Raw genomic sequence first — 11,416 nt, forward strand, 5'->3', positions numbered from 1 at the left:
ATACTATTTATATTAATTTCAAACTTTTAAAAAAGAATAAAAAAAGAATAATATTAATAATATTAATTAATATTTCATTTTTTCAATTTCAACATTTTAATATACAAATGATTACGCATGCATGGTGAGAGATCTATTTATAGAATGATTTATTATTAGAAATAATGATGAATCGGAATAATAATAACCAGGAACCATTTCCAATTTTTTGGGAACTTGATTTAAATCTTGGTTGTTTATACAATGAGATTTTTTGATCATTCACAAAAAAGTTATAATAATAATAATAATAATAATTTTTTTTTTCGTCATTTTTAAGGAAATCAAATATTTTATTTAAAAAGGTTTCATTTAATAAATACATATAATTATCCTCTATTTGGATATTACTTGCCGATTCTGAATTTCATTCTACAATAGTGATTATAATCTATCGATTTTAGGTAATTGCTTTAATTTACCTTTTTATTCATTTAGAATGAATCATATTTGATCGACGTACATTTACTTTGACCGAAATTTACCGAAATATTTATTATTTATAAGACCAAACTTTTTCTTTTAATTTACATTATGGTCAATAGTATGAGAACTCTATGAATTTTATATTTCATAGATGATTTACAATTTTTACTATGAGAAATCAAATTGAATTTCAAATCCTATTTGATAATTTTTTTTAAAAAATTAATTATATATAATTTTGTTCTATAGAGAATAACTATCGTACAGGAAAAAAAAAATAAATGTAAAATAATTTAATTTGTTTAAATAATTAATTGTTTTCATATTTTTTCTTATCGTCCATAAATTCTTATTAACCGGAAAAATTTTTTTGGAATGGATATTTATTACCATTAAATATAAAATTATCATCAATATCATTCGGTATATCAACTAAAGGACTGGTGCTAGAAACTAATTGAAATTGATAATTCTCGTTATTATTATTATTATTTGAAAATGGATCTAAAAATCCTCCATTAAAGTGTGTAGCTGCATTTTTATTGTAAGGTGGATTAATGTTAGCTAAAAGTTCATTATAACCTCCATTTGTGCATGTACCAACATCGGTTATAAACCTATCTTCTGGAATTAACTCATATATAACGTCTCTAATTTTAATAAAATCACCACTTTCTGGTATATTATCTACTCTAAATGATAGATATTTAGTGCCATCAATTGTATAACGATTAATCCCACCCGATAATTCACGACTTGATTGATTACTAACGTTCCCATTTGTAAATGTACCCCCATAACTACCATTGAGGTTATGATTCATAAGTCCTTCATTTGTAGAATTAGAATAAAATGAATTTGTTCCACTTGGTAATCCGTTTGTGTGTCCACTATTTATAACGCTTCCAATTGTAGAAGTACTAGCACCATTAAAGCCATTGAGTGTAAAAGTATTTGCAGTATTAACCGAGCCAATAAAAGGAAATGTGGGTATACGAGAAGTGGTAATACCAGCACCAACCGATAATTCATTGGTGTATCCACTTCTTGACTGATTATTAACGTTCCCATTTAAAAAATTATTAACAAAACTACCATCGAGGTTGCGATTCATAAATTCTTCATTTGTAGAAGTAGAATAAAATGAATTTGATCCACTTGGTAATCCGTTTCCAATTGTAGAAGTACTAGCATAATTAAGGTCATTAGGGCCATTTCCAATTGTAAAAGCATTTGAAGAAGTACCAGTATTAACATTAACTGACCCAATAAAATTGCGAGATGAGTCTGAAGCAGGAAATGCGGGTGCATCAACAGATAATTCATTGGTGTATCCACTTCTTGACTGATTATTAAAGTCTCCGTTTATAGAAGTACCAGCATTTATGTTATTAGTAGAATTAGGCGAATTGTAAGGATTACTACCAGGGAGTGTGTGACTACGATCGATCATTGTAGTGGGTGATCCGTTGACGTGATCACTTGGTTGATTACTAACTTCATTTGTAAAAGTTTCATCATCATCATTATTATTGGATGAAACGGTATCTTTGATATCGTGCGTATCAGGTCCTATAATGTAAAAAATAAAATAAAATTAAATTTTATGTATTAATAAAAGTAAAAGGGATTGATTATAAATGCTATTCATACCAACATATAATCTTCGATTTTTCTTAGCCATATTTGATTTAATTGACGTAAAATTGAGTTCCTAAAAAAAAAAAAAAATTAAAAAATCTCAATCATTATTTTTTATTATGAATAATAAAAGATATAATTCAAAAAATAAATTTTGTTTACTAACCCCATTAACTTCAATCGGTTTCCCACTTTTCACTTTATATAATTTCAACCCTTGGTTTAAGTTAAATTCTTTACAAATTTTTTCTTTTATATTATCAGTTTTGTAAATTGTAATTTTTTTAATATGTTTTTTTTGCAACCTAATCCAAAAAGAACGACCATATTTCGGAATCGTATTTGGTGATACTTTTTTAAAACACACTACAGTTAATTTTATCATTTCAGCTTCAGGTCTTCCAGGCTTACGAGCATTCATTATAAAGTAAACAATATTAAAAAAAAAAAAAAAAATTTATTAATTATTTGAATGGGGGGGAAATTGGGAAACTTGGTCAAAATAATAATTCAAAAAATTCAAAGGGTTATTTATCAAAGAGAAAGGTATTACAATTCTTGATTGATTGCATGTATCGCATGTGAGTAACTGGGTTAAAATTCATTTCCATATAGTTTTTCTGGTACGCCAAACTAACTTATTAGCGTAAAAATTATAAAGCGATTTATAAATAAATATATTCTTAAATACTTTCCTATGATAAAAAGTGAATTTTTAAATACTTTTAAAAAGATCAACGGTAACATTTGCATAATTGTAATACCACATGAGTCGGACACATAGTTATTAAACGTAATTACACGGAAGAGGCCGTTATGTGAAGTATTGCATATTTACTCGTTTTTTCAGAAATAAGATTTTTTTTTTTAAAAAAAATTATCTTTCAACTTATATCGAAAATTTGATAAAGGTAGAAAGGTAGAAACCATTAGACCCGATTTTTTATAGGAGAATTTCAGTATGAAACAAAAGTGGCGAAAAAATAATAAGGGTTTATACATGCAGACCAATCGGAATTAATTTTCCTTTGTCGGGGAATCGGAATAATGATATATTGTATAGTCCGTTGAAATTTTATTATCTTTTCTTATATAGAAATTAAATATTTGTAACGCCCATTTTTCGGGGGGAAAGCAATTTAAGAAGAAATTAATAAAAAAAAAATATATTTTTATTTTTATTAAATTAAACTTATCGGATTTTTTTTTATTAATGGAAAAAAATGTTGTTATAATATTTCTCTAATAAAATTTTGTGGTTTAATTTACAACTTGTACAAGTCACGCTTTCGATGGGACAAACAACAATGGGAAAGTAACACAATATATATGTACCGTATTAAAAAAGTGATTTGTTTTATATATGTATTAAATATTATTTAGCGATGAATCTGCCGATGAAAAAAATTGCGAGATTCTATAACGACTAATTCAATAAATTTAAATTCATGAATTTATGATTTGTGTCTTTTATCAATTATTTTGATGCTGAAAAACTAAGCTGACTTAATTGTAATGGTCCAATCAATTCGTTAGAAATCAGGTAATCATTGATTATTTATTTGTTTGTTTAAGGTTTTTAAATCGATTATCTTACAACCTTTAATCTTAAATTTAAATATGATGTTTTCTCTAGAGCATTTATCTCTAATAAATCTCTAAGAAACCATTGAAAAGAATTTTTTCTATATTTACAAAAACAAATAATTAAATTTGAAATTTTAAACTAATAATGTAAAATCGCAAAATATTAATCACTAAATATTAACTCACTAAATTATTATAATAAAGTCCATTAAATCACTACCATATAATCCATTAAATCACTAATTATTAAATCTATTCTATTTAATACGTTTATTAAGCAATAATAAAGAATGAGAAACTCATTGTTCCAACCAAAAAACTTAATGCAATACTCCATATTGCATGATTTACTTCCAAGATAATAGTACTATTATTATCAATATCTGTAGGTTCAGGTGGTAGGGGCGATGTTACTTTCTTTACGATGACAACTGTACTCGGTGGTATATATGTAGAAAAGGTTGTAGGCTCTCCTTTATCATTTGTCGTCGTTATGAACATTGTTGAACCAGGGATAACTGATGTGAATGTTGTTATAAATGTTGTAAATGGTGGAGGATTATTAGCTTTTGCCTTGCCCCCATTATTGGGTAATTTAGTAATAGTTTCGTCGGGTACAGTGATAGTAGGTAATACTCCACTATAAATTTTTTTAAAATAAATAAATAAAAGTGAATACAAATTTTATACAGAATGAGATAAATTATTTAACATAATCAATTCTTATTCTTACTCATTAAAAACTTGAGATTGCTTTGCAGGAACGTCCTTTTGAGGATCCTCCACAGGAACTTGCTTCGGCACAGGGGGATTCGGATTAGGAGTATCTTGATTTGGTGCGGGAGGATCTTTAGGAGGGTCTTGTTTTGGTACAGGGTCCTTAGGGACATCTTCTGGTTTCGGTACATTAGGAATATCTTGCTTTGTTATAGGAACATCTTGTTTCGGAACATTAGGAGTATCTTGATTTGGTGCAGGAGGATCTTTAGCATCTTGATTTGGTAAAGGAGTAGGATCCTTAGGAACGTTCTCTTTTGGCACATTAGGAGTATCTTGATTTGATGGAGGAGGATCGTTAGGAGTGTCTTGTTTTGGTAAAGGTATATCCTTAGGAACATTTGGATTCGGAACGTTAGGAATATCTTGCTTCGTTACAGGAGCATCGGGAGCATCTTGTTTTGGCACATTAGTAGTATCTTGATTTGGTGCGGAAGGTTCTTTAGGAGTATCTTGATTTGGTGCGGAAGGTTCTTTAGGAGCATCTTGATTTGGCACAGGAGTAGGATCTTTAGGAGTATCCTGATTTGGTGTGGGAGGTTCCTTAGAATTATCTTGAGGAGTAGGAACATTATCCTTAGGGGCGTCTTTTGGAGTATCCTTGGGAACATTTTGTTTTGGTACATTAGGAATATCTTGCTTTGTTATAGGAGCATCATCTTTAGGAGCGTCTTTTGGAGCATCCTTAGGTGTATCTTTTGGAGCATCCTTAGGAGCGTCCTTAGGAGCATCTTTTGGAGCATCCTTAGGTGCGTCCTTAGGAGCATCTTTTGGAGCATCCTTAGGAGCGTCTTTAGGAACATCTTGTTTTGGTATATTAGGAATATCTTGCTTTGTTATAGAGTCATCCTCGGGAACATCTTTGGGAACTTCCTTGAGGGCATCTTTTGGAACATCTTTTGGAGCATCTTTTGGAGCATCTTTTGGAGCATCTTTTGGAGCATCCTTAGGAGCGTCCTTAGGAGCATCTTTTGGAACATCTTTCGGGGCATCTTTTGGAGCATCTTTTGGAGCGTCCTTAGGAGCATCTTTTGGAACATCTTTTGGAACATCTTTTGGAGCACCCTTAGGAACATCTTGTTTTGGTACATTAGGAATATCTTGCTTTGTTATAGGAGCATCATTGGGAGCATCATTGGGATCGCCCTTGGGAGCATCTTTTGGAGCATCTTTTGGAGCATCCTTGGGAATATCTTTGGGAGCATCTTTTGGAGCATCATTAGAAGCGTCTTTAGGAGCATCTTTTGGAGCATCCTTAGGTGCGTCCTTAGGAGCATCTTTTGGAGCATCCTTGGGAATATCTTTAGGAGCGTCCTTAGGAGCATCTTTTGGAACATCCTTTGGAACATCTTTTGGAGCATCATTAGAAGCGTCTTTTGGAGCATCTTTTGGAGCATCCTTAGGAGCGTCCTTAGGAGCATCTTTTGGAGCATCCTTAGGAGCGTCCTTAGGAGCATCTTTTGGAGCATCCTTAGGAGCGCCCTTAGGAACATCTTGTTTTGGTACATTAGGAATATCTTGCTTTGTTATAGGTGCATCCTTAGGAACATCTTTGGGAACTTCCTTGGGGGCATCTTTTGGAACATCTTTTGGAGCATCATTAGAAGCGTCCTTAGGAGCATCTTTCGGAGCGTTATTAGCAGCATCCTTGGTAGCATCTTTTGGAGCGTCTTTGGGAGCGTCCTTAGGTGCGTCTTTTGGAACATCTTTTGGAGCATCCTTAGGTGCGTCCTTAGGAGCATCTTTCGGAGAGTCATTAGCAGCATCCTTAGGAGCATCTTTTGGAGCGTCTTTGGGAGCGTCCTTAGGTGCGTCTTTTGGAGCATCCTTAGGTGCGTCTTTAGGAGCATCCTTAGGAGCATCTTTTGGGGCGTCTTTTTGAGCATCTTTTGGAGATGGAACATCATTTTTTTTTGGTGCAGGGGAAGCATCATCTTTCTTCGGTGCATTATCTTGTTTGGGTATATCTTGTCGTTTTTGTAATGTTTTTCTACTCATAATTCGATTATTAGAAACCGATGAAGTTCTCGCATTTGTAATTGTCAAAATCGATATCAATATTAACAAGAAAACTAAAGTCCATTTTTTACTTCTCTTCATATTTATTAATTTTTTCTGATTCTATTTTCCCTTTTAATTTTAACAACAAAGTTTTTATCATTAAATATTAAAGTTCGATGATCCCTTTCTATATTAAACTTTGTCAAATTAAAATGGAAAATTAAACGAGAAAAAAAATAAAGTATATACCAGCTATACTTATATACAAAAAAAAAAGTATATTTGATTACCAATAATATATGCCAAATAATTTTATTTAATAATAAAGAATGTATTTATCAAATTTATCAAATTGAACACGAAAAAATAAAAAATTTGAACAACAAAAATCGCACATAATTACAACAACATATAAAGGCTTTATTTATATAGAAAAACACCTATTTCATTACTATTATAGATAAAATTTTCTGAAGATTGTGACAAAGTGCATAATGTTAGACATCAAACATTTATCCTGTTGTCTGAAAACGGGTCCGATTCGGTTTTAATGCATTCTTTTTTTGAAAATTCGTATATATATTACTAGTTATAGACGCCATTTGCATTTATTTGGGAAAAAAAAAATCAATATAAAGATTTTCTCCGTACTATTTGAGCAGTTGCACTAAATGTATTGAAACATAAGTTTTTATTCTTGATGTCATTTTTTTGGTATTATAACAAAAAGCGGTAGTGTAACTCGTGTAACCTTGCGGCATCCGAGACTTATTCACATTTGATTTAAAACTAATCTTTGATCCCCTATATGATCTACCTGTCGTACGAATATTGTTTCTGCTAACTTTTTTTTATCAACAATAGCAGCGTTTCAAACGTGATACAATATGATTATATGTAAATTATATAGTAGATAAAATAATTTAAGGAAAAGAAAAAAAAGTTTCAGTTATTGGAAATTTGGCTTCAATGGTGATCAATTCTGGTTAAGAATTTACAGATTCGGTAAATTCCGTTAAAACAATTTTATATTGGAAGCAAAATTTTTCGCGCAGTGAATTTATGACGCAGCATACCAAATTTGGTAGTAGTTTTTTCTCCAAGGATGTTATTCCTTTGAATTATTCTATGTTGCACCAACCACGCATAAATATTTGATAAATTCGATAATAAATATTTCTAAAAAAATAATATTAAATTATTAATCTATAAAAGGGTATGTAGAGAAACTGGTTATATGCGAGCGAACCAATGAAATTGCTCCACTAACAGTGAAGTTGGTACCTGGTAGATGACATAACGAGTTGTCATCGTGTCAAAAGTCAATTCTTTATAATAGAGACTTATTCGGTAGTCTAATAAAGATTAAAAAAAAGAAAATTATTTAAATGCCTTAAAATAGCTACTAAATACCCGAAATAGCGCACCGATAGATTGAAAATTTTAAGATTTCCATATACTGTAAGTTGATATACAAAAGTGTAACTTCTCTAAATAATTTAATGTTATTTAGTACCCGATATGATCGTAATACTTGTATTTAATATTCGATCTACCGATTTGTATTGTTGCATGATAAATTACAATGGATATATTGTAGTTACAATGAATGTTACTGGTCTCACTGTTTAAGTGATTTTGATTTTTGAATTATTCATTCAGATATTATAATTAAATAAGAACTTTGGAAAAAAAAGTTTTCTTCGTAACAAAAACAAGTTGAAAATTTACGAAAGAAAAGGTATTGAAAATGCTCTGAAACTATTGAAATTTACGTAAATGTATATTTTAAATCTCTCTTCATCATAAATTTTCAACTATTTTTAAACCATTTGTCCGAACCGGAAGAAACTTCCTACAGTAAATATTATAAGATTAAAAAAAAAAACTATTTAAAGGGCAAAGATTGGGCTTAATAAGAAAAAAAAATTCTTTTTTATGTTTCGTAACGATTATTTTTCGTTCTTCCCCACAAAGATAAAATATTTTTCGGTCTTTGGAAATTTGGAATGAGATTGGAAATTCTTCTTCGGACCTTTCCTACACTCTCTTAAATTTATACTTGTATTTGTACAACAATGACCGGATCGGATTTTATCCGAAATTTTTTTCGTATACCTTTTTTGTTTTATACGTTTTGTAACGATTTCTTGAGAAAAAGGAAAAAATATTCGAACAAACGTTTAATAAAAGAGATAAACTGAACAAATTAAGAAATTTATGATCAAAATGCGAACCATAAATTTTTGTAATAATGTAGTTACGGGAATAATTTGTTACAATACCAGGAGAGGATCGTTACATATTTTCTAATGACGATTATCGGTAGTGTTATCGATAACAGTGTATGATTAATACACAAAGCATATACAAAATATGGAGATTTCAGGATCTACGTTAACAATCGTTGCTAAAAAAAGAGTAACACCGTTAAAATTACTTGACTACCATCATTACCAGAAAAGAATAACCGTTACCAGAAAAGAAAAGATAATTACCAAAAAATCTTGTACAAATTACTCGTTACTAAAAAGAGTAACATCAATTGTCTGCTAAAACATATTGCGCATTGCGTTACCAACAAAGAGAAACATCGTTACCTAATAACACATAACACAACACTGTTGTCTACTATCTTATACACGTGTCTGTTATTGACAACGTAGTCTTATGTTTTCCCAATATGCAACATCCTTCTATCGTGATTTTTAAAATATATGTTAGAGAATTTTTTAACTATTTACTATACAATTTTAATAAAGCTTTTATCTGCTCTCTTTCGCAATCTGCTTAAAAACTCAGATGATTAAATTTTGATTATTCAAAGTTGTGTAGCAAAAAATGTAAAGACTTGCTTTATTAATACAGAGTTAAAAATATCGGGACTTTACCAATAATCCAGGAAACAATCATCACAGCATGGAATTTTTCTGAAATTTATCTAAATTAAGTAGCCGGAACCGTAAGTTTTGAAATTTTTGGCCGGAATTAAGCGGTGCGGTGACGGTGACAATTAGCAATGCCCAAATAAATATCTTATACCATGGAATATTTGTTTTAACGTTGCTTGACCAGACTCCAATTGCAGCATCACTTCGAAAAATAAAAAGAAACCCATAATCCCCATAGTCTCCATTCGCAAGCAAGTTCGCAACTATTGCCGCTGCGTCTGAGCTGCAATTCCGTTGCGACCTGGATTTGCAGGATCATGGTTGAAACCTAAATTATATTCCAATCAAAAAGTATCACTGACATTTCGTTATTGTTTTTGATTGAATGGAAAACGATAGTGTTGGTCTTCGTAAATAGTTGTAAATCCAAAAGTCAAGTAAGTATAATGATTGCAAATCAGAATTACCAAACCACAATAGTGTAGTATTTACAGCCAATTTACAGCTTACGTTTATAATATTACAACCGCTAAAGGTTATAATAATCGATACTTACGGCAACCAACCTTAGAGGACGATTTAGCTGTCTGTGGATTTTGTAATGCAATTGGAAGAGCTGCAGGAGCTAAATGTAAAAATTTATAGTTAATATACTTATGAAAATAATTTAATTGCTGATTTTTATTACTTGCCTAAAGAACACTTTCTTGCGAGTTTGACTAAATAAATAAATTGTTTTTGTTTGATATTTGCCTTTGAGTTCTTTGACGGATAAATGTAAGAATATTAGACATATTAAACAGAGGTAGATACAGTATAAATTATTAAAATTATTTAAAAATCGTTAAAATAATCAGAGCGGATTTATTATCATTGTTGGGGAATTGGGCCTTAATCAATACCTCAAAATACCCAAAATTATTAATGTTAATTGATTTGACCGATTTAAAGATTCTAAAGTTTCTAGGTTCTGGAACAATATAATAAAAACGGGGTAATGAGTTTATTTTAGGGGTACTTTTAGTTTTTATGAGGTGCTTCCTGATCAATAATCCAATAATCATGTGAAAAAATGAGCAATAACCTTTTATATAACGTTTTACCATTTTCTGAAGTCTAGTGTATATTAACATAAAAACTTTATTATCATGGGCTACATCCCAAACTTTGTATTACAGTATTTTTTGCGTGTATTAATAAAAAATTTTCTTGATTTAAATCACAGTAATTTGTATAAGCATTTACTTATAATTTTATAATATAGGGCGTATAAAGTTATTTATTTAATTAAATGATGTAGAGTAATTGGCATAACGAACTGAGTTATACACTTGCACGTGATAGCGGTAATCGGCGTTAATATCAATTGTGTGTATCATAGTAATGCAGGCCGACATTAAAATTTGCGAATCGTATATTGGCTGACTTTATGTAATTCGTTGATGATCACTATTTACACCAATTGTGGATTTTAGGTGAAACCGAATTTGATAAAAAAAGACGCGTAACTATCATATCATTTTTTTCAATTGGAATATGTCTCGAGTCTCGACTTAGAATATAGTATTAACGTGTTAAAAAAAATTTTATTGCATAATGGCACGATCTGGAATTTGTTCTTTAAGTGCTATTAGGAACAGATTTGCTAAATATTTCGAGGAAGTTTCTTGAGTGGGAACGTACGTCTTTTCAGGAATAGTTTATAGTAGTGCTAATGAAAAAGGAACCCACAGATGAGGCAGTGTTGTACATTTCTTTCTATGCAGTGGTATTTGTGCAATTCAGACATTTAGAGTATTGGATTCGGAATACAACGAATTAAGTTGCAGACTTTCATGCAAAATTCGTTTTTCTGGAGGACAAAGCTATTCAAGGGAGGTCTAAATGTTATACGGGTTTCCTCTTAATTTTTTCGTAATATTGTTGAGCGTTTGTTGATAATGTGTGAAGCTTAACAATAGAATCAAAATAATATTATTCGTCCTTGAGTCGAGAAGAGGGAAGAAAAAATCGGATCTTTGATAGTACGAGTGACTATGTTAAAGTATTAAGAA

General features: G+C 30.5%; 2 protein-coding genes across 2 annotated transcripts; both read right to left on the bottom strand.

Moving 5' to 3' along the window:
* Nucleotides 1–506: 506 nt before the first annotated feature.
* Nucleotides 507–2,545, bottom strand: OCT59_010495 (uncharacterized protein). Its single transcript, XM_066133050.1, has 3 exons — nt 2,273–2,545; nt 2,119–2,179; nt 507–2,037 (listed from the first exon to the last, which is right to left on the bottom strand). Exons 1-3 carry the CDS (start codon nt 2,525–2,527, stop codon nt 818–820), a joined length of 1,536 nt encoding a protein of 511 aa, XP_066000635.1. The 5' UTR covers nt 2,528–2,545; the 3' UTR covers nt 507–817.
* Nucleotides 2,546–3,636: 1,091 nt separating this feature from the next.
* OCT59_010496 (uncharacterized protein) lies at nt 3,637–6,866 on the bottom strand. Its single transcript, XM_066133051.1, has 2 exons — nt 4,427–6,866; nt 3,637–4,333 (listed from the first exon to the last, which is right to left on the bottom strand). Exons 1-2 carry the CDS (start codon nt 6,568–6,570, stop codon nt 3,967–3,969), a joined length of 2,511 nt encoding a protein of 836 aa, XP_066000636.1. The 5' UTR covers nt 6,571–6,866; the 3' UTR covers nt 3,637–3,966.
* Between the last annotated feature and the right edge of the window lie 4,550 nt (nt 6,867–11,416).

This window comes from Rhizophagus irregularis, chromosome 18 (assembly GCF_026210795.1).
Source record: "Rhizophagus irregularis chromosome 18, complete sequence".
NCBI classification, from domain to species: domain Eukaryota; kingdom Fungi; phylum Glomeromycota; class Glomeromycetes; order Glomerales; family Glomeraceae; genus Rhizophagus; species Rhizophagus irregularis.